The 24,764-nt window shown below is 38.3% G+C and overlaps 1 protein-coding gene across 2 annotated transcripts in view; it reads right to left on the reverse strand.

Moving 5' to 3' along the window:
• Positions 1 to 24,764, reverse strand: part of ADCY1 (adenylate cyclase 1) — a 148,488-nt gene that overhangs the window by 44,098 nt on the left and 79,626 nt on the right. Inside the window, exons 3-8 of one of the 2 annotated variants that reach the window (XM_060781540.2) lie at positions 20,804 to 20,922; positions 13,976 to 14,087; positions 7,687 to 7,814; positions 5,846 to 5,920; positions 3,221 to 3,379; positions 1,973 to 2,114 (exon numbers count right to left, since the gene is read on the reverse strand). In XM_060781540.2, coding sequence (XP_060637523.2) covers positions 1,973 to 2,114; positions 3,221 to 3,379; positions 5,846 to 5,920; positions 7,687 to 7,814; positions 13,976 to 14,087; positions 20,804 to 20,922 — 735 coding nt within the window. The remainder of the gene's footprint in view (positions 1 to 1,972; positions 2,115 to 3,220; positions 3,380 to 5,845; positions 5,921 to 7,686; positions 7,815 to 13,975; positions 14,088 to 20,803; positions 20,923 to 24,764) is intronic. The other variant, XM_060781541.2, reaches the window with a different exon arrangement.

The following is a 24,764-nucleotide window of genomic DNA, read 5'->3' on the forward strand; positions in this document are numbered from 1 at the left end:
CTCCTTTCGTAAGACCTGGTGGTTTAAACAAACCTTTGAGAATGACTAGTTCTAGTTCTGCCCCAGATACTGTTGAAATTGGCCATATCTTTTTCTACCAATTACCCAGGTCACTTTCTTCTATTAGGTCCTGGAAATGTACAGCCATAGACTCTACCTATTTCCCGGGCCCTCTAAAATTGCACTAGCTCGGCCCGGCCTTTGAAACTGTCTTGAACAGACAGGAGTATTTTAAATATATGTGCTATTGTGGTTTTTAATACTTATATTGTCTTGTTAATTTTATGTTTATGCTTTTCTTTGTATGTATTGATTATGTTACTTGGAAACCGCTCTGAGTCCCCTTGGGGAGATAGAGCCGTATATAAATAAAGTTTTGTTGTTTGTTTTGTTTTATCAGCTCTCTCTTTCCAGATATGAACAAAACTCTCTTTTTGTTTCAGCTGGCCCTTATATAGAGAAAGGGGCTGTGGAGAGAGCTAGATATCACTTTGATTTGGATATATTTTTGTTTCACCTGGGTTTTTAAATATATAATTTCCTATTTATCCTCATAACCACAATAACGATGAGAAAATATATTTTCTACATATCTTATCAGTGCACAAAATTGTTTATTAGTATATCCAAAAACACATAACTTTGTCAGCCATCTGTGCTCTAAAAGACAATCTCTTTTATAAAAGTTATTTGCAAACTTGCTCAAGTAATTCCTACTTCCTGAAAATATCTAAAGAATGTCTCTGTACAACTCCGAATGTAATATGAACAACAAATAGAACACCTTAAAGTTGTGCAGAAAAATTAAAATAAGGCGCTGTTCCTGAGAATGTCTCTCTTCATTGCAATGTGTAAAAGGACTGCATTGCCTATTGAATCTCATATATGAAAACGAATTTCCCTCTAACAACAGGAAAAATTCATGCTGCCTGCTGTTGAGCTCCTTGATGTATTATAATATTATAGCAGGTGTTTGACTGAAATTGGGTTGAACTATATTCAGAAGATGTTTCCAGAAGGGAACTGGTGAGCTGCATCCCTTTCTCATATATCTGAGTTTCCCTTGCAAGTATCTATCCCAGGACATTTCCTTCCATCTGCAATTATTTCTGAAATCATAGCGCAAGTGAGAAAAAATAGCATAGGTATGAGGTAGAATAAGAAATAAGCGTCCACTTCCCATTTGCTTATCTCCCTATTAATTCCTTGTATCACTCTGCATTGCTTACAGAAGCATAAATGGGGATCCAATGGTGTATTTCCTTTGGGATCTCTTTCTGGAGTGATGGAGCAAGAGAACTAAGTTTCTATTTCTAGCAATCCATCTATGAAGCCCTATCCCAATATTATCATCAGCCTAATCTCAGGTGTGCAGGATGGGAGCATTATCTTTTCTTTATCAATAGTGAGTTCACCGCTAGTTGGCATCCCATAATAGAGAACATGGGTGTTGTTCATTACAAGGCAGACTTTCACCTCTAGCCCAGTACCCTGACCTAGATAAATAAGCCTGCTTTCTGCTGCTAACATGGATAGTCCTCTCAGATTATGGTAGTTCAAGCATTAATGATCCCACCACACTCTATTGCTATGGGCAACAGAACATTATAAATGCTTTTTCTGCCTTCTTGTTTATGTTGTGTTCTACATTAAGGTGTGTCCTAAAGTGTCTAAGAAAAATAGATATTTATAAATTGTTGACAGTTTCTGGTATATTTGCATTGTTTTATTTTTGGTAAAGAACTTTTAGAATAAAAACATTCCAGTTCTCCAACAGTGAAAAGCAACTATTTTTTAAATATGGCATTTCAACAGCAGCATTTCTATTTCCCATTCAATTCAGGTCACATTAATTGAGGAGCATCTATCAAATGTAAATATTTGTGAGCTGCTTATAATTCCACAGTACTATTTATTTGACTACAACAGTCTAAGCCTTATTAAATGACATCATCCAGAAATAAAGACATACCTTCTTTCGGTGAGATGGCACAATGAAAAAGGTTTCAATATTATGCTTCTTCAGAAAACTGTTCCTTTCATGGCCAAATCCTGGCTCAACTTCATAGTCACCATTTAGGCACTCTAATGTGGTCTTTGTTATATGCACTTTCCTAGAGAAGGGGTGGTGGATGCAGGAAAAATGAAGAAGAGGTATTTGATGACACATCACAGGCCAAAACAAGGAGCCCTCAAACACACCCTTTACAGTGTCGTTAGCAATTAGATTCCAATGGTATGAAAAAGAGTTGGAGACCAGTGCCAATACAAACCTTCCACAACCGTGACAACTTTTAGCTGTGAAATGGAGATTCACTTACAAGATCTGGCCGAAATCCTTGCATCTATATAGATGGGCCTGATGCCAGCAGATAAAATGTTAGGAGAAAATGCTGCTAGAACAGGGATCATACAGCCCGGAAAACACAGATGTGTTAGCTTCTTTTGTATATAGAAAGTCCCCAAGTTAGGAATAAAATAGGTTTTGGGTTGTTGTAGGTTTTTCGGGCTATATGGCCATGTTCTAGAGGCATTCTCTCCTGATGTTTTGCCTGCATCTATGGTTCTGTAAATTTGCTCTTAAGTTGAATTTGTATGTAAGTCGGAACAGGGACTTTTAAAAGTGTAATTCCAGATAGATAGATAGATAGATAGATGCCTTGGATAGCATAAGGAAGGGTTAATATCCCTGTGGTGTTTATTTTGCTATCTGTGTCCCTGTTCAGAAGATTTCACCTCACTTTCTGTCCCATGATAAGTGAATTTTGAAAGAAAATGCTTCTTATAGAAACAAGGATTGGTGAAAAATCTTTGAGTACTGCCTATTACCCTCTAACAGCTTACAAGATCTGGCGGTGGTTCTCAACCTGTGGATCCCCAGATGTTTTGGTAAACTAGCTGGGATTTCTATGAGTTGTAGGCCGAAACACCTGGGGACCCACAGGTTGAGAACCACTGTGAGACGGGCAGCCTGAAAGGGTTAACCAGCTGTTGGAGCAGTACCTGCTGTGCTATGTACATTCCCAACAAGATGACTGGTTAAGTCTTCCACCAAAATTGTATGCTTGGCAGATTGATTGTGCACCTGTATTAGGGAGTAGTAACTGGTAAAATAGCTTCATTTTATGGTTACCAACTCTGTAATTTAAAAAAATGTTTCTTCACTTTGAGAACTTTGTTTTCTGAACGGAAGTTTTTTTTTCCTGTGCATGACACTTACCCAGGCAATCCTCCAGCTTCCATTACATTAGCAAGAGTCACGTCATTTGACCAAACATCGTACTGCCATTTGCGAAGACCTAGGACACCACAAAGCACCCTTCCTGTGTGCAGGCCAACTCTCATATTCAGATCCACTTCAGTGGCTTCAGCTACAGATCTGCAACACACAAAATTAGAGCAGTTATGTGAGAATGGACAATGCATGTATCATCCTTTTACTTTGCTCTCCTAAACTAAAATTTCTACCCTAGGCACAAGGGCGAAAATATTTTTCTCAGTATCTAGTAAAACTTCAATATGCAGACCATTTAGAAGTATTAAAATCTGTGTTACAGTTAATATTTTATATTTTTATTTTAAATGATCAAGCTTATTTCACTCAGATATTCTCTAAATATTACTATGATGTACTTTTTAAAAACTAGTTACAGTTCAGGGCTTAGTCAGAGCAACTTTGCATGAAGTGTTTTGCATGCATAAAATGCTGTTTCCTGCACATAAAATGCTGTTTTCTGCCTGTAAATTAGACCACCCAACTTATCAATCAACCCTACTGCAGTTGAGGCAGAGCAGAGCCAGCATGCCACCATGTGGTCACACAGGGCATGTGGTCTCCTATCCAAGGATCTGTGCACTACATCTGGCTGTGGTGAATGTGAGAATGAAGTCAATGGTGTGACCTCCTTGACTGATGGCTCTGGCCTGAGTATCCGACAGAACACTCGGGTTGGTGTGGGGTATATAAGCTCCTGTGGTAGCATTCACTCAGCAGCTTCCTTATAAATGCTAGCCCAGTAGGACACACAGAAGAGAACAGAGGCAGAGGACAGAAATGGTGGTAGAAATATGACAGGGAGAAGTGGCAAGCATCAGCATAGGTTGGAGGAGTGGTAGCAGTGAAGAAGAAGGCCCAAGCAAGTGGACCAGTCAGGGGAGTATCAGAAAAGCCCTTATGAGGACTAAAAAGAGCTGCTGGTAACTAGTTAGGAAGATGGAAGATAAAGCCCTTATAAAGGTGATTTAGAGCTCAGGACAATCTTCTTTGCACTCTGTTTTCCTCCTCTCTCTCCCTAGGAAAATGCTCATGTTGTGCTGAAGTATACTCTTTTCAAAGACACTGTTCATTCAGTCAACTGACTGACATACAGTCAAATGACATCACTTGTGTTTTTACCTTCCTACTGACATTTATTTACTTACATTTTTATACCCTAAATCTACCAATTTACTAATGCATATTTGCTTTGAGAGCAGTGACAACAAATTGAGTATTGGTATCAAAAATAGGTGTTGAAAGTGTTTTAGTAAATTTTATTTTAATCTGTCATGCAAATGAGAAAATATGCCTTTAAATACAATTTGAGACAGAATTGCTTTCAAGACATTATTTAAATTCACCAATTGGGAAGAGAAGACATCAATTTCTAAGTACTCGGATTCATATCAATCTTCTCTGTCCATCTGTGTCATATTAGGTATGTAAACCATTGCTGATTTTCTTCTTGCATGAGAGAATGAAGAATTTCAAAAGCTTTCTCACCACTGCACATAACTTAAGAATTTCTACATACCATAGTTTGCAATGATTGCACATTTTGGGATTTTTGGTTCCGGCCCAGCTTACCAGTCTGAACGTATCTCTTCTTACAAACCATCCAAGAATTTAAGATCGTCTAGGGAGGCCCTGCTCTTGATCCTGCCTTCCTTGCAGGCATGCTTGGTGGGGACAAGAAACAGGGCCTTCTCAGTGGTGGCCCCTTGGCTGTGGAACTCCCTTCCCAGGAATATTAGATCAGCCCCCTCCCTCCTGATCTTTTGGAAAAGAGTAAAAACCTGGCTCTTCGAGCAAGCTTTTGGTAACCCGGCTACCAAATAAATACAGTATGATGAAATAATGAACACAGAATGGCTTAGACGATACAAATGGTTAAGGAGCCAAATTGGTAGACACCAATTATTATAGTTTTAATTAGTTTTTATATGGATTTTCATTATGTGATATTGAATGTTTTTAATTGATATGTATCTATGTTTATGGCATCTAATTGTTGCCAATCTGTATGCCACCCTGAGTTGCCTTCAGGCTGAAAAGAGTGGGATAAAAATGCTGCAAATAAATAAATAAATAAATATTTCCACATAGTATAGTGTTCTTCTGAACTAAAAATATGACATTTTTGCCTTTGTGTGAAGTCAAACAAAATGTTCACAAAAGGTATAGAAATATGAAATTATAACATTGTTTATTGTAAAAAAGGAATGTTTACATGTATCAAGACAATCACTGTTGTTGAAGATAAAGAAAATATTGCACATTTATCCTAGAATGAACCAATAACTGTAATATTTGCAGCTGAAATTCAACAGCACAATAGCTCCTTACAATGCCTGCCCACTACTTTTAACTTTCAAGCACAATGGCCACAAACCGAAGCTGATGGGTATAGCAATTCTGAACTGTGTGCAAGAGAACCAAGTGGTAGTTATTCCAGAACATCTAAAGTCCTACTAGTTCATTCTCACTGGTTCAGGAGGTTAACTGGGATTTATCTTTCAAGAGCCTTAATAGTTCTCTACTTTAAAACTCCCCATCAGGGGAAAAAAACAATGAGAGGAGGATTACCTGTTTGATCCACCTAGTCTCCATGTCTTGTTTCGTGAGGTATCATCGGCAGAAGATGTGCATCTGTGGAGCTGTCTACAGGCGTACCCAGATTCAAGGCAAAAAAAATCCCTCTTACTATTAAATGGAGCCTCTCTCTGTTAGTGTAAAATCATGTTCATCTCATTCTGCCTTCCCTCTGTACAGCTTTCTGAATAGACTAATGCTCCATTGATAAAGAACAATCTTAGGTGACATATTTTGTTGTGAATGTATAATAGAAAATCCAGTGGGCATTATGGGAGTAGAGTAAAAAGAAAAAGGAGCATGTTCTTTGACTTGTGTTCTAGAAATATGAGGGGGAGGACAGTCAAAAGATCAAGGGTTATTATGGAGAAATGCTGTAGAATTCCCTCCAGTCTTGGAGGCTGCAGCCCATATTGATGAGTAATAATGAGAGGCTTGGAAAAATATACATTTTTCATATTATTTGTTTAGTGACTACTTATATGAGAAATTAAAATATGGGCAGGTCCATGAAACCTCTGACTCACAATGCAAGATACGGGCCATGCGTGGTGACCTTCCAGATGTCTGGATACCATATCTACTCGTGTATAAACCCAGAGCAGATTCTGGGCCAAAATTATGAATTTTGATATGAGATAAATTGGAGATTATTCTTTGGAGGGGGGAAAGCACCAGCACAGCCTCAGCCACCACTAATCTCCTGTCCAGGTTTTCAAAAAGGTCCTTTTTGCCATGGTACTCAGAGAAGGAGATGGTCTCTTTTAAAATACAGTACAAGTTAAGGTACAGTATTAACTCTTATATAAAAAGGAACTGTCCCCTTCTTTGAGTAGAGTGGCGACAGTTCATTCCAGGAGAACCTAAAAGAAGTATTACTCTCACTGCATTTTTAATGTTTGGGTGGGAAAGGGTGGTAACAATAACTGTTCAACACTTCTCATCAGAGGAGCAATAATAATAATAAAACTTTATTTGTACCCCGCTACCATCTCCCAAGGGACTCGGTGCGGCTCACATGAGGCCGAGCCCACAATACAACAATAAACAATAACAGCAATAATACAAAAACAATACATAAACTCATAAGCAAAATAAGCAACAAAAAAATTAACAATAACACGACACATTTAAAAACCTATGACTGGGCCAAATGTAATAATTAAAAATTTAAAAAATAATGCTGGGAGTGAACAGATGACATGTAATTGGGATAGAGGTTTTGGAGAGGGAAGAAATGTGCAGACAATCTTAAAACATTATTAAAATGCGTTTAAGGACATATTGCTGGGAGCAACAATACAGTAGACAAAAACGGTGCTTTATTGAGATTTTTCAGGGATGGACCAAGAGCTTGCCTTTTGCCACTCTACTCAGATAAGGAGATTGCTCCTTTTTCAGTAAAAGTTAAAATACAATGTCTGTGAACAAGACCCAGATTTTTTGGTTGGTTTATTAAAATTAAAATTTATAGACTTATCAATGAGTATTTTTCCCTCTGTTCTAGCATTGTTTGCTGGGTAGACAGCAAACATATAAGACTTATCAAACTCCAACTGAGCTGCATTTCACTTTGAATAGATTTTAAAATTTGCAATACTATGATAATGAAAACATCCTTCAATTTCTTCAGTACTTTCTTCCTTGGCCTTATCTCCAAGGTCATCTTAGAGAGGTGATTGTAAATGGATTGGAAAAGCTCTATTAAAACATAAACTAAGTGAGAAAGAAATGCTTGAAGGGTCACCGTGCTAGAAGACACTTGATTACACAGCTGTTGTGTGACAAAAGTAATTCTGTTTCCTATGAAGCATGCAACCATATAAAGAACTTACGTGATAGTATCAATCATGTCCAATCCCATTTCAACACAGCAGTGAGCATGATCTGTTTTGGGCTGGGTTAGTCCTGACACACAATAGTAACAATCTCCTAGGATTTTAATCCTCCTGCAATGGTTTTCCTTTAAGAAAAAAAAAAGGGGGGGGGGGGGAAGAAGACATTTTTACTGTGCCAATATATGTATAATTCTGAATGCAACATATTACCTGAGAAGATTTTCCTAGTTATAACAAGCAATCTCTTTTGTGCAGCCTTTGGCTTAATACTTTCAGGTTCAATTCCTATTGAAATTTAGAGCTTGATCATATATATATATATATATATATATATATATATATATATATATATATTTACTTACAAGTGGGAAGAGACAAAACTATAGTGTCAGCTGCCCTTGTACACAGCCATCCAGTTCCCCTTGCCTCACATTTCTCCACTCATTCCTTCTGTTTCCCTTTTACTGAAATTTAGTGTGATTTTTTAAAAGGCACATGTATGTGATAACTTTAGTCCTTGCCAGTTTTGGAGACAAGAGATTTCTTTCAATTTCCTGCTGCTTTGGTGTGGGTTTATTTTTTTGAGGCGGGGGAGTTGTTTTTGCTCAGAGCTTCATGTTATTATATTTTCATATTCATTCTGATTCTATTATTGTTTCATCATCTTATCTGTTGTCAATCACTTGAGAAGAATTAGTATCCTGATCCTGAAAGGCAAGATACAAATAACTGACATAAACAAATATATCATATCAAAGCTATTTCAGGACTAATGTCTCAGTCTGAGATCCTACACTTTTACTGCCAGTAGAGACACAAGTGATGACAGCAAAAAACTCCCTGGAAACATGACCCGGGTGTTTTGGCCAGCTATCCGCTTTCCTGCATAAGGCCTGGCATATTGCTGTTGTATGGCATAATTCAATTTCAAAGTCACAGGAGAACAAAGCAAACATTCAGCTACATCATAAAAGGAGTGTATGGCCCACTAAATCAAACAGGTTGTTTCAAGTAAAAAGTGGAGAAGGCTCTTATGTAGAAGAGGAGTATTCAGCAGTTGTTCCTTATTACCTGGTTCCATGACAAGCAACATCTGTATTTGACAGATTTGCATGAATTAGCTAAGGAAATTATAAGAATTTAACTGAAACATACTACTTAAAAAAGATTCTTTCCAAGACTTAAATAAAATAGCTATATAAATGTGAGAAAGGAAGTGTTATCTACTGATGAGAGAAGGGTATATGGAGAAAAATCATATACTTTTCTATTGCTAGCCAGGTTGACATTGAGAAGAGACAGTGACATCCTCTGGTAGAAAAGCAAAGTTGCATTTAAGTTGGCCCTCTATTTTCTTCTTGACAGCATTTTGGCAGCTGTCAAAATGTATATAGAAGGAAGTACATTTCTGCATCAATCAGTCAAGAAGATGGACAGAAAGCAAGAGATTCTTTCAGACTCAGTTTGTTTAGATCTGAACTGAACCAGATAAGAGTTGATATTAACAGAAGTCTTAAAGTTGACAGCCACGTTAAAACTGAAGCAATAACAGCAATTAAATGACAATCCCGGATTACCATTATTAAAATTTCTGGTGTTGTTAATAAAGGAGGGGAGATTGAGAAGTTGTACAAGAGCCAAAGAAAATATTATTAATCATAAGAAAGAAAGTAAATAACAATATTGGAAGGTTCTTCAAGCAACTCTGCAAAGAAAAACATAGTATACTGTACTACGGTGCTATTATTAGAGAGGAGGAGCTGTCATCTGGGCATCAGAAACGTAGTGAGGATTACAAAAAGTTGATGAATGAAGAAAATTGAAGAAGATAAGAAGATGTTATCCTGACTGGATTATCAATCTGGGAGGGTTCAAAGTTATGATATCCATCTGGTGTTAAAATAAATTTTGGAAGGAAATCTTATAAAAGATAGATGGATAGATTATGGCATTAAGCTAATGTATACAGCCTGTGGCTATCAGGAAATGTAACTAGGATGATTATGAGAAGATGTTATTACTTTAATAATTAGTAGTATTTTTCCTCTTATACATATCTTAACAAAGCAAAAATTGATAATAAGTTGATGGTGTTATAACAAGAGAAAATGAAGACTAGAATTATTAATAATTACAATAGAGATTATAAGGAAAGAACTCTATGAGTACTTTTTTAAAAGTGTGAATTTTATAATGATGTTTGCTAATTTTACAGGAAATACATGATAAATCAGAAGATATTGGTAGTTGCAGAAGTAGATATCACTGGATTTGAAGACCAGCAATAGTAAAAATAAGTAGTAGCACAGTCAACAATTAATGAATAGAAAGTAAGGTTTGACAGTACTTATTGAGTAGAATCTTGAAATTCATGCATGATTTTATTTACTATTTGTTTACTATATTTATATCCTGCCTTTCTCGATTCCGAAGGGGACTCAAGGTGGCTTACAGTGGAGTCAAAATTCAATGCCTTAAACAATCCAACGATTAAATAAACAGATGAGGTTAAAAGCATTTAAAACATAAACAATACCACTTACAGCTATAAAATCACATTATCTCCCCTCTTTTATTAGCATCACCAGAAATTTTAATGATGGTCATCTGGGGTTGCCATGATTCCTCTTTATGTTGGTATGTTGTTGGTTTGTATGTTTTATTTTAGGTTACTATGGGGTTGGTTACATGGGTTCAATAGCTCACACTAATTTTGAAGACGCCCCTGGATACCTCCATGTCCAATCTTCATGGCTGTGCCAAGGAAAGTCTAGGAATACCCTGGAGTTTTGCCAAAATGCCAAAACATTGTGGACAGCAAGGCCGGATCCAGTACAGATCAGTCCTCTGTGAATGTGGGTTGTCTGTCATCACTGTCTCATTTTCCTTGAGCTCATCAAAAGGGAATGGATTGGCACATACCACTGAAGATGCGACTTGCCATGCCCCCAAGACAAAAGAGACAGGCTGATATTCCGGGACCTGTCCTGGTTTTACCAGACGCATCCAAATAATGCCTCTGGTAAAACTGAATTTAATTCAGAACAAACTGGCATGGAGACTAAAAACTGCCAAAGTGGCTTTTTAAAACCTGCTTTGGTGCAGTTTTTATTCCTATCTGGAAGTGCCCTGACTCCTTCTTCACCAGTTCAGCCTGATGAACAGCTGGTCCTCTTCCAATTCAGCAAAAAGGGAAGCGGAAGAAGAAGCATCCATGTCCTTTTGAAAGAAGACAATTTAAGGGTCCTTCCAGAAACTACTAAAATCCACACCGAAGCAGGTTTTAAAAATCCCTCCTTGGCCTCCCCGTCTCCTAGCGTGCCATTTCCTCGTGCCAGGAGGATGCGAGGATGGAATTTAATTGCGGCCAGGTACTTTCTACTTTACTTTTAGGGGGAAATTCTGAACTTGAGAGGAGGGATGGGTGCCTTCTCTGTCTTTCGGGCTTCAGGAGCCCAAAAAAACCAAGATGGTTGTGTAGACGGGATCCCCAGGTCCAATCCCCACAGGGTCCACACTTAGTAAGACCCAGATCTTACACTAAGGTCTGGATCTTACCAGGTATTTAATTAATTCAGAACATGCCATCAGTGCCCACAGCTGTGAGATATCTAAATACTATTGGGCATGTGGACATGGGCTGAGCCGAGGCTTCTTAAAAACAGACTACCATCTCCTTCTCATAAGCACATATCAACAAATCAACATGGATTTTACAGTGGACTTACAAATCAAGGGAAAATGATCATTTGGATATTACTGGTTTGTTCTCTGAACAAGAACAAGTAATTTGATACTCACAGACCAACAGTTGGCAAATTGCTCATACATCACATATCTTGGATACAATGGTTCCTATCAAAATAATTGCAGATAGAGGTACTCAATTCACCCACAGCTTTGGAAAGCATTTTTGAGTCTATGGAGGACTAAACAAACAATGAGTACCACCCACCGCCCTCAGACAAATGGACAGAATGAAATGGTTAATCAGGTTAATCAGGTATTGGAGTTATGCCTATGTTGTTATGTGAACTCTCAACAGGATGTCTAGTTAAAATTTGTTTCATTTGCAGAAACAGCATACAATAAATCAGTGCACCAGAAACTTTTCCGCATTTGAAACTGTATATGGATGAGAGAGCTCAAGCCACTGCCAACAGTACAGGGTCAACAAGTCTGACCCCCATGCTGTTTGGCAGGACTGGCATGTCTAACCTCACACTGTGTCAGCTTTGAGTTATGCAAAGTAAGTGCTATCTGGTCTTCTATTGAGTTAGTTTGAGTTATGACAAAGACATTTATAAAAATATGCTGATGAGAAGCAGTGTCTATTAAGTTTTTGAAAAGTCAACAACAGTTAATAAAACTTGCTCTGAAATATGGAAAGAGATTTGTTATTAGGAGATTTGTGAATGAAGTAACTGCAGAATCTTTAAACAAAAAACTATATCTTTATTCCCATCAGGACCCTCCCCCCCCCCCCCAGATATCAGACTCTGGACTGTACAAAGGCAAATGACAATATTTCAGGAAGTGGAAATATGTTAGTAAAAAAGTTCCATGCATGCTATCCTGAAAAGTCAGCTCTGAGTTTAATTCCCCTGATGCAGATATGAGATGGTTTTGCATTGTGTGTACATGTTTGGGGAGGGGGGGGGGGTAGGATGTGTTTTAGACCTAGAATGCCAGTATCATGGTTCCTGCCTTGCTTTATATTTTTGAGGTGTTTATACTTTCCTTGTATAGGTGTATTCGGGAAAATGAGTTTTTTCATGCTTTCAATCATACTTGTATTTGCTTTTATATCTGAGATGATAGGGATACCACATTTTTTCATCAGCTTGGAATTGTTTATTATGTGCTATTAGATTTATGGTAGAGAAAGTGAAAACTAAAGCCAGAAGGTGTCAAGGTTGTTCTCATGAGAAAAAGGGTATGAAGGGAAGAGGGATTTGTCCTGGGCAAAGCGATGAATTGGTAAATGGTAGGCCTGGGTAACAATGGAAAAATTTGTTTCTAAAATCGATTTGTTTTTTGGGGTTTTTTGCATTTCGATATTTAAAAGAATTCCGAATTTTTTTTAAAAAAAAGTTCGATATTTACGAAATTTCGTAAATGGTAAAAAAATTACAAAACAATAACAAAACAATAACGAATCGATTCGTTAATGGCGGACGCGACCGCGCAATACGCTAAAAAACCTCCAAATGGGACAGGGGGAACTTCTGAAGCTTCCCTCTCCCTCTGTTGTTGACTGTTGGTGTGATATTATAATTTTTTTTCACTAATTAAACAAAAAACAACTATAAAACTTGCCCCAGACATGCGGAAATAATAACGAAATGACCTCAAACCAATAACGAAACGAATACATGACGAAATACGAAGCATTTACGAAACGAATTGAAAAATTCGTTTCGTTTTTAAGTTGCTCCAGAATGGTTCGTTATCGCTTCATTAACAAAAAAATAACGAATTTTTAACGAATTACAAATTAACGAAACGAAACCGCCCAGCCCTAGTAAATGGGACTGTAGCCCTCATAAAGACTAAATGTATTGTGTGACCACTGATGCTTTAAATTTATCTATTACTCTTTGCCTAGGAATAAGATTTGTGATTTGTCTCCATGATTTGCTTCTGCAGTGTTTGATCAGCACGGGTGGGGTATGATCTAATGGCCCAGTCTGGCCTATCAGAACTGTGCTGCAGAAAAAGCAGCTATCCATGAGGAAAAACACTGAGATGCTAATATGTATAGTTCTTCATGTTGGGAGATGTGGGTGTATTTATTTATTTTAATCCTGGCAGCGTTTAGCCTGGAGAACACAAAGTTAAGATAATAGCAATGGTTAAATATTTGAAAGGATGCCATATTGAAGATAGAGAAATTTTGTTTTCTGTTGAGACTAAAACACAGAACAAGGAATTTAAACTAAATGTTAGGGAAAAAAACTCTTGATGGGAAGAGTTGTTGAACAATGCAATATGCTGCACATGTGTGTAGCGTAATCTTCTTATCTGGGGGTTTTAAGCCACGGCAGGATGGCCATCTATCAGGAGTACTTTGATTGGGTGTTCCTGCATGGCAGAGGGTTGGACTGGATGGCTCTTGTGGTTTCTTCCAAGTCTATGATTCTTATATATAAAGCTTATAATAGCAAAAAGATTAGCAAACAGTCCTTTTCACATCTCAGATTTACATAATCCCTCCCGCAGACCCACAAAGGATTATAAATCACAAATAAAATGGAATTAAATTTAAAAGTCAGAAAATGCTTACAGTTGCTAATTCATCAAACTTCCCAAAGAGTTCATTCAGAAGCTTCACTAATTCTTGAGCTGTACATTGAGATGCCAAGCTGGTAAACCCAACAATATCTGCAAACAATATGCTGTAAAGAGAAGGAAGGAGACACAGACACTTTGTGATTGAAAAGTCTACATAACCCACCGTATTTTTGTAGAGAATTCTTGGTGAAATTTAAGAATGACCACAAATGTGGCCAACTTGCAGTTCACATCATTTACATAGGAGCAGAATAATGAAAGAAAAAATATATACATTTTACTTTCATGATAGCATACCACAGTGATATGCTGGCTATCATTTTGTGTCATATTTGTGACATATGTTGTGGCACCATGGATCTGATATTATTCTGGATGGGGAGTGCTCTTTTTCTCTCATCATAAATTCTAGAGGGAGAGATGTGCAGAGTCCATTGCTCTCCTCAGATAAACCTCCACCACATCCCTCAATTGAAAAAAAAAAATTGGATATTTTTTCAGAGATACTTTTGTGCTATTATATAAAGTGTAGGGGGTTTGCACTAAAGGAACAGACCCAAAATTAAGTTTTAGAATAGACCTGCAGAATATACAGCTCCCAGGCTCATGCAGCTCCCCGAAAGGAATTTGGCTGGCCCGAAGAGGCTGACTGGGGGATTCTGTGAATTGTAGTCCCACAGAAGTCATTTTATCCAGCTGCTGTTCTTAGTCCAGTTCCTTTGTACAGTTAGTTACAGGCCTTCCCAGCCTTGTTCCACGTCAACCTGGTGACCAGGTCCTAAGGGAAGCTGCCTTGGACTTTTTTCTGCCCTCTTGGCCAGTCCTCCTTTGTGTAAGTACTGAGTCTGCCGCATTCCTCTGTGCCTGGAGCAAGGCCACCCCCGTCATCCTCCTGAAGCTCACTGCTTCCCAGCCACCACTTTCAAGGCAGGGCATGGCACCTCCACGTCCTTCCCCACCATCTTTGCTGCTACCACTGCTTCCATGATGCCTCTCCTAAAGTGAGAAAAGGGAAGGAAAGTGGCCCTAGGACTTCATACAACTCATCCTTGACCCCAGGAGAGTTTTTGGCCTACAAGTCCCAGAAATCCCAGACAATTTACCAGCTGTTAGGATTTCTGGAGGTTGAAGGCCAAAACATCTGGGGACCCACAGGTTGACAAATACTTGTCTATCAGGATCTTTTTGCTGCCCCACCCCAAAAGAGAGGGGCAAGAACTGCCTTCCTCTCTGTCCTGTCCTCTTTCCAGGGAGTTACACGGTCTTCTCCTCCTCCCATAATTTCTTCCAGAAGAAAAATGTGAAGAATCTTCTTTCTGGAGACCAAAGTGGGGACATAGTGGCTATGTGCAGAAAATTGCCTGTGTCGTGTTTTTAATCTGTAATGGGTAGCAAGCCAGAACATGGAAAGTTTTGCTGTGACAGTCTAGCTTCCATTCCAACCAATCACAAACATAACACAACCCCTCTCTTGCTTTCCATCTCTCTTTCTCTTGCTATCTAAGAAACTATCTAAGATAGTTTTAATAATGTGTTAGGACACACCTGCTGGTACCCTCTCTTCCGGCTGGTTGTACAAACAGTAAAAATTTTGCACAAACTGTATCTGTTTTGCCAGTTTGTGCCTCTGAAATAGAGCCTACAGCATATGGTATTCATGCTGATTAGATTAAATGATCAAATGAGATCTGTTGCCTTTAGAATACTGCTGTTTGCTAAAAAAAAAAAGTGATCAGACTCCCTTTCCTGGATAGTGAAATAAAAAAGTGACTAGAAATAAAATAAATCCAAAGAGTAGCTTTAGCCCTGTTATTACGGTAAAATACAGGTTGAGAGATTTTAAGTTAAAAAATAAAAGAAAAAGATGCAATAAGCCAGTCTTATGATATTCTGTGAAGGGATGGGGAAAAGAAAGAGAGGTGGGAAGAACCGGCGGTGAGTTGCAGTCAATAATCTTCCCCTGAGATGAAGGAGGAGTAGCCCACAGAAGTTTAGTCTATTCTAATAAATTCTCCTTACTACTGCCAAGTTGTGTAGGCCTGCTTTAGAACTTCAATTTTTTTAAATCTAATTTTTTTTGTCGTGTCAGGAGCGACCTGAGAAACTGCAAGTCGCTCCTGTTGTGAGAGAATTGGCCGTCTGTGCCCAGGGGACGCCCGGATGATTTGATGTTTTTATCATCCTTGTGGGAGGCTTCTCTCATGTCCCCGCATGAGGAGCTGGAGCTGATAGAGGGAGCTCATCCGCCTCTCCCCGGATTCGAACCTGTGACCTGTCGGTCTTCAGTCCTGCCGGCACAGAGCTTTAACCCACTGCGCCACCGGGGGCTCCTTTAAATCTAATGGTACATCTAATCCACTTCCTATTTGCACTTTCAAATTCTGATGCCAAACAATAGCAAATCTCTAGCTCTGTTGTCTCCTTGAGCATGTACTTCTCTCAGTTTGTCAGGGAAAACTATATAATTTTATTCAATGAACTAACATATCTTCTCACAGCAGAGACAAGTTTGCTTTCTATGCTGAAGGACACCAATAAAGGACAGTTGGGCTCAACTTCTGAGTAAGAACTAAAACTTTGCAACTCAGGTAGGGATAAAATTCAATTTCAAAGCACTTTAGGGAAGGCATGTTTTGCAGAAAAGGAACAATAGTGGCGAGAGTTGCTTAACCTTTCCTTAGCATAGTACTTGTTTTCTTATTCTCTGTCCCTCAACCTTTATCCAGTTGTGTTTCTAAACCCATCTTTATTTTATAGACATATTTTTGAAACCACTTGGAGTTAAAAGTATCAAGGAGTTGGGTTTTCAGGAGGAAAGTAGCAGAAAACAGAAGTGCTAGACGTTTCCCCCACACTCCTGTTCTTTATTACATATGTTTCCTTCACAAGGATATCCTGAACAAACATTGCAAGAGGCATGTAACATGTAGTTTTAGCCCATGTAGAAGTCTAGAATTTTTTATTAAAAAATCAACCCCAAAACCCTGGGTCAACTTATCCACAGTGAATGTGTATTGTTCCTTAACTCATCAAAAAAGGAGCCATCCCCTTGTCTGGGTAGTGAAAGGCAAGACATGTCCTGGAGAACTTAAAAGAAGCACCAGCCACCTCTACCCTCTCTGCTGTGGTGGTGCTTGTGGCCTTTATGAAGGCTTGGGCAAGGAAATGATGTTTGGTGGCCAGGGGCAACTAGACCCCTGAGGTGGCATTGGTTCTTCCCCTCTTTGTGGAATGGCCCTCAACTTATCCACAGGTTGTATCAAAAATCCTTAATTTTGCCCCCCCCCCCCCAATCTGCCCTCAACTTATATAAGAGGTCAATTTATGCATGAGTATATATGGTACTTCTGGTTTGTTCAAGAAATGTTATTTGGTGAAAGTAAATCTAAGATAAACACATTTTGAATATGCACAATAAATCCATTATCTGATAAGCATAGAAAAGAAAGCCATGCGGAGAGATTAATAAACTTCACCATGCACACATTATGCAAATAATCACATCTTTCTAGTGTTCTTCTCTTCTATCAAGATGCAGTTCTATGTAATTTATTATCTCTACACTGTTGTAGTATCTTTTGAAGTTCTAGCTGGCGAACACTGTCATTTTAATGTTGAAGGTTACCATGGATATTAAAGAAACAAGTGGGTTTGGAGAGCCATCAGATCATCTGTTCTACCCGATACTCTCTTTACATTTCAGAATAGGATGTATTATTTGAAGAGGATGCTGCCTTTTCTGTGAAAAACTTCCACACACTCAACAATGAAAAGGATTTTAGAAAAGACTCCCATGTCACCTCAGTCAAGGGCTACTTGACTGAGTTGACAGATTTTTAACAAGGTGTCCTGAAGGATGAAGACAATCAGGATGTGAAGAATTCAATATTTATTGGTCCTGAGAGGAAAGAGTTATCTTGATAACTTTAAAGGAAATAAAACTAGCAAAGGCCACATCATTTTTGTCCTTCTGCAAGATTGAAAATGTTAATTCTTCTTCTTTTTTTTTTTTTTGCAGTGGATTACAAAATCAAAAGACTTTTTTTGCAAGAAATCTATTTCATGAAAAATAAACATTTTCTATTTGATACATTGTTTTTCTGCAAGTAACACTCTTTTTGTACAAATGCACATTTTATTCAGTCTTGAAAATATAAAATATAAAAGGAGCACCTGACTTCCCATAATTACCCAGTAAAAGGAACACATTTTAATTTATTTTTTCCTGTGTGAAAATGAAATAAACCCCAGCTTTGCAACCCTTTTTCTTGAAAACAACATGTCTTGAAGACAAGAAAATGGGCAAATATTTAGATCTAAAATGCTCTGACATGGAACTCTGGCATATTTCTGATGTTTGTTCCTTATTCTGTGTGTGTGTGTGTGTATGTATGTGATTGTGCGTGCATGCACGCATGTGCATGCTTCAGACTTTATTGAAGAATACAGATTATGTAGACATATTCCAATCTGGTTTCATCCTCCCGAGTGCTATTCAATACCTTTTTGACATGACGGGGGGGAGTCATAAGGGGGCTCGGAGTGATGTGCCATTAGCATATTGATGACATTTAACTCATTTCTTCTTGTCATTGGATTGTACAGGTGCCTGGATGTAAAGGGCTGGATTATTTGTAGAAATATGTTTTAATATATGTATTTCATAGAATGTTTATGATTGTTATGTGTTTTAACTATGTTGTAACCCACCTTGAGCCATGAGGAGAGGTGGGTAAGAAATAAAATTATGATTATTATTATTACTATTATTATTACCAATAAACTGAAGCTGAATTTCCATAAAATGGAGTCTCCATTAATTGGCAATTCTCATGTTCAGGACTGAGTAAACAGCTTCTTCTAAATGGAGTTGCACTCCTCCTGAAGGAGTAGGTACCTAGCATGACAATGCTCCTAGATTCATCTCTGTCATTGAAGGCCCATGTGCTCCATTGGTAGGTGTACTTGATGACAGCTGCAACTGGTGCACTAGCTATGGCCTTTCCTTGAGAGAGATAACTTAGTCACAGTAGTCTATTCACAAGTAACCTCCTAGTTGTACTACTATGATATGCTCTATGTGGAGCTGCATTTGAAGTAGACACAACTGCTGACTGGAGTATCATAGAGACAGCATGTAATGGGAATTTTTAAAAACTGCACTGACTGGTTATACATTTCTGGTCTGAATTCATGATGACTGTAACACTAAAAGCCATAAACAGCTTGAGACCTTGACACTTGAGGGAGCACCTTTCTACATTTATGCCTGCCTATGGATTGAGATCTGTCTCACCAGTGAAATTAATACACCATCTTGGGAGTTTCTGAAAAAGTGAGATGTTAAGGGTAAAATTTCAAGCAGTTCGAATGAAGAGGAAAAAATTGTAGTTGCTTAAATTAACCGAAATTGATATCTAAGGAACTTTCAACTGAGTTAAGATTTAAAAGGGACATATAGAAAAATATGGAAAAGAGGAGAAATCACTAAAGAAAACTTCAGACAAATAGTTGACACATGTATAAAGAAAGTTAGAAAAACCAAAGCACAGAATGGACTCAAGGTTGCTAGGAAAATTAAACACAATAAAAGATTTTTTGTTATTTCCATAGCAAAAGGAAGGACAAGGAATGGTAACTGCATACAGGTGATGTAAAATGGTAACGGAACAGAGAAAAGGCAGAATTACTCAACATCTTATTTGCCTCAGTCTTCTCCCAAAAGGAAAACAGTGTTCACCCTGGAGAATATGGAGGAGATGATACAGTAGGGAAAATGCAGTACAGAATAAATATGTTGTAGGAATATCTGGGTAATCTAAATCTCCAGGGCCTGGGGAACCACATCCATGGTATTAAAAATTGCAGAAGTAATTCCAGAAACACTGGCAATGAGCTTTAAGAATTTCTGGAGAACATTGGAAGTCCTAGCAGACTGGAGATGGGCAAATGCTATGAAAATATCATATCTTCTTGAGCATCTTTACTCTGTAACTTGAAAGGGAGAAGCTGCTGGGTGGGTGACTTCACCTGCTTGCTAGCCTCTCTCCTCCAAGCTACAAAGGGGTGAGCCAAGAGAGCTGTCATGCCAGCAGGTGAAGTTTCATCCGACCACACATCAGAGGCAAAAGAAGAAAGAGGGCAGACGGGCCAGAATGAGTGACCCAAAGACAGGATTTTTATTCAGGGAAGAGCAAAAATCCAATTTTGCCTTCCCCAAAAGGAATGTGTGACTATTATCTGATAGTGACTATTATGCAATGAAGTACAATATTTATTATGTTAAGATCAATAGTAAATACAGAAAACAGAAGTGTGCATTGATGTTCAAGTGGTGTACATCACTGTTAACAAAAGTTAAAAGAAGTGGCAATTTGATTGCCTTATGGATATGTAGGAATCATTTTTATGCCTTGAAATAAGATTCATAATAATATTCTAATACAATTCTGACTTAGGTGTTGTGTTGTTTCCGGACTTGCCAAAGAAGGGAAAAGTGATATTGTTGAGATCAGGATAAAGTTTGTGACTACAGAAAAGTTGGTGCTTTTGCCTTTGAATGGCCTAATGCTGGCTTATGTTCAAAGTGATACTTGGGATCCACTTTGGGGATCAATCTGCAAGGCACTATAATGCATGCCTTAAGATCTCAGATATGACAAGAAGCTGTTGGGACTTGCATCTTTCGAAGAAGTTTTATTCACTGCATTTACTTGTTCAAAATACTCTTATATCATCTCCATTTGCATCCAATAAAACAAAAGAACTGTCATCCTTTGACCTTTTTTTACTTTACATTCAGCCCTTTCAATAATCCTACCTAACATTGTCATGCCTCTGAATGTAAATCTTATGGAAAATCCTTTCTGGTGGCTTCAGAAAATCTTCCTTCATTTCCATGGCAACATTCCTGGGCAAAAGGCTCATCAAGAGTCGCTCCTAAAAATCAAGACAAATACACAAATGTTAATCATGAGATAGATATATGGCAATGCCTTATTTTCTGCTGCTATCAATCTGCAGTAGTGTCAATTTAATTTAGCAAGGGATTTGAATTGGTAAGGATACTAGAATCCAAATGTTTTTTAAATAATAAAGCTCAGACAAGCACAGAGCCTTCCTGGTGCTGTTTGCTAGGAATCCGAAGCTTTCTCCTAGGAATTTTAAATGTTCATTTCACGCTGACATTTATACATAATCCTTGAGCTTTGAAGGAAGCCTGAAGTATGTGTAATATAATTTTATCATGCGTAGATATTCTGAATACTGCTGATATTAACTGTTCAGATATTTACTACTGGTTTCAATTCAGATCTTAATATGTGCCACCTGGAACTGTGGAAATTTGTCAAGGTATGTTTCAGCTCAACCAACCATGTTCTTATGGGGATTATTGAATGAACACACAAAAGTTGAATAATAAAATATTACACTATGTAATTCTAGCAGCAAGAACACTCTATGCTCAAAAGTGGGAGTGAACTTACCTTAGAGAAAACTGGATTATAAAAAGCTAGAAATAGCAGAAATGAACAAACTATCACCTTTCATAGAATCATAGAATTATAGAGTTGGAAGAGACCACAATGGCCATGCAGTCTGTGCTGGTATGGCTGTACCAGGAGCTCCAACTTCATTTTCTTTCTATTTAATGTTTGCATGCATTCCAAGGTTTCATGGGTTTTGCAAAAAGATGACTTCCCTTGGTTTGCAGTTATAGGGCTAGCCACCTGACTATCATTGTTGTGTTTGGTTCTGCCCCTTTCCCCAGGGATCTGGGGAGGAGAGGGAGCCATTTTAGTTCAGTCTTATAGAAGGAAACTAAGCTATAGGACGTAGACCAGCTTCACCTGCAGAAAAGCTTCATTCCTTAAGAATTTCCAGGGGAAAAGTCCCAAAGCTTTGGCTGGGAGCTTACAGCCTCTCAGCCTTACAGCATCCGGGGAAAAACAGCTTTACAGACCCAAAGAGCTCCAGCTGGAGAATCTACAAGCCTTGACTGGTAGGTCTACTCGGCGCCCAATAAGCAGTTTGGATCCGGTAGTAGAACCCACATCAGCAAAGCTTAGATAGTAGACAGCCTGGGAGAGGTTAAAAAAGGTTTTCCTTGTTAAAGGAAGAAATAGTTCTCCAAGCAAGGTGCCTGTCCATTGTAGACAAGTTAAGAAGCATTTGTTTGACTCATTGAAGATCTGGGAAATATTTGTTTAATTTGTTCAATAATAAAGGACTTTGTTAAACCTTTCAAGCCTCTAAGACTATTGTACAGGAAAATCCTTGAGGGCCTCTCTTTCGAGGCGCCCTGGCTTCCCGCTGGGCACAAAGTGCACGTCCTATTCAAAAGACAATTTTTACAGGCCTAGCATGCAACAGAACACAGTCCTACTTCCTGCCAAGCAAGAGCACACAATCAATGCACTACCAACAGATGGCCATCCGGCCTTTGCTTCACAATCTCTGGAAAATGAGACTCCACCATGTCCAGAGGCAGCATAGTCCACTGCTGAACAGCTCTTACCAGCAGGAAGTTTGTCCTGATGTTCAAGTGGAATCTTTTCCTCCAACTTGAATCCATTGCTCTGTTTCTTGGTTTCTAGAATAATAGAAACAATCTTGCCCCCTCCTCAATATGACATATTTTCAAATATTTGAACATGACTATCATGCTCCCTCTTAACCTTCTCTTCTTTCAGCTAAATATACCCAGTTCCCTAAGCCGCTTCTCATAGGGCTTTCATTTCCAAACCATTTTGGTTACTCTTCTTTGGACACACCCATGCTTGCCAATATCTTTATTGAATTGCAGTGAACAGAAATGGATACAGTATTTCAGCTGAGGTCTGGCAATACTAAATAGAGTGGGAGTATTACTATACTCCTACTGATGCAGCCTAGAATCACATTGGTATTTTTAGCTGCAGCATCACATTGTTGACTCATGTTTAGCTTGTTGTCCACTAAGATTGCTAGATCCCTTTCACATGCACTGTTTTCAAGCCAAGTGTCATCCATTCTATATGTATGCATTTCATCTTTTCTGCCTAATACTATACATTTTTCCCAATTGAAGTTTATTTTGTTAGTCTTAGCCCAGTTCTCTGATTTGTTAAAGTCATTTTGGATTCTGATCCTGTCTTCTGAAATATTAGCTATCCTTATCCATTTGGTGTCATCTGCAAATGTGATAAGAATGCCCTCTATTCTATCATCCAATCATTGAAAAGGATACTAAATAATCCTGGGGTACCCCACTGGTTACTTCAGAATGCCATATTAAGTCACTTCTTTCTGGGTTGAAGATGCTTGGGTTCACTCTGCTAACCAATTCCCAATCCATTGAGTAGCACTGTTTCTAAACCACATTTTACTTGCCTATTTATGAGAATATCTTGGGGGATCTTGTTAAAGGTCTTACTCAAATTGTGATATGCTACATCCACAGCATTCTCTTCAACCACCAAGCTTGCAACTCAATAAAAAAAATAGAGATGTAGGTCAGCCATGGGAGGTAATTGTTTGGGTCATCTCTCTCTCTCTCTCTCTCTCTCTCTCTCTCTCTTTCTTTCTGATTGATTGATTGATTAATTGATTGATTGACTGGAAGATGGGGACAGCAGTTGCCTTCCTTCAATCTGCTGGAACTTTTCCTGTTCTCCAGGAATTTTCAAATATGGTTATCAGTGTTTCTGAGATTACTTCTGAAACTTTTTTAAGACCTTTGGATATTCCTGCACTGTGCCTTTTCCTAATCTGTGCCACATTTCCCCTACTACATCATCTGCTCCATTATTTCCAATTTCAGAACTGTTTACCTTTTTAGAGTAGGTATATGTATTGAAGGGGCTGGGGTGGTGCAGAAGGTTAAACCGCTAAGCTGCAGAATTTGCTGGCCGGAAGTTCAGCGGTTCAAATCCGTGGGACAGGGTGAACTCCTGTTGTTAGCCCCAGCTTCTGCCAATTCAGCAGTTCGAAATGTAAATGTGAATAGATTAATAGGTACTGCTTCGGCAGGAAGGTAACAGCGTTCCATGCAGTCATGCCGGCCACATGACCTAGGAGGCATCTAAAGACAATGCCGGCTCTTCGCCTTCAAAATGGAGATGAGAAGCACCCCCCAGAGTCGGACTCGACTAGACTTAAATGTCAAGGGGAAACCTTTACCTTTAAACATGTATTGAATAATTTTGTCTCTTCTTTGTCCGCTGTTGGCATTTTGCCATCTCCTGTATGCAGTGGACATAACAAAAAAAAACAACAACTTTTTTTGCTTTATCCCTACAGATGCTTGCTATTTGTTTGAATTCCTCCTTGGTGATTTCTCCCTTTTTCCATTTCTTGTATACTTTCCTTGCAAATTTCAGTTGTGTTGACGGTTCCCTAGACATCCATTCTAGTTTTGTTAAGACATCTCCCAATTTTCCTCCCCACTGAAAATGCTTAAAATTGTATCTCCAAACTGCTTGAAATGTGCCTCCCTTTTTAGAAATGCCTATCAATCATGAGCTCCTTTCTATTTTAGAATACTTGACTATGGGATTACTGATAAAGAGGAATCATTTGACACTTTTTCAAAGGACTGGGAACATTTTATAACTTTTTTTCAATAGAAAGAAAATGTAAAGTTACTTGTGGAGTTTGAAGAAGATAGATGGTGTGATCTTATGTATACAGTGATAAATGGGGCAACACAAAATGATCCACTTTACAAGCCTTTGAAGGGAAAGGAGAAAACTAAATTTTAATTTTTTAAAGCACATCTTTTAGTATCACTGTCTATTATA

Source organism: Anolis sagrei, chromosome 6 (assembly GCF_037176765.1).
Source record: "Anolis sagrei isolate rAnoSag1 chromosome 6, rAnoSag1.mat, whole genome shotgun sequence".
NCBI lineage: Eukaryota > Metazoa > Chordata > Lepidosauria > Squamata > Dactyloidae > Anolis > Anolis sagrei.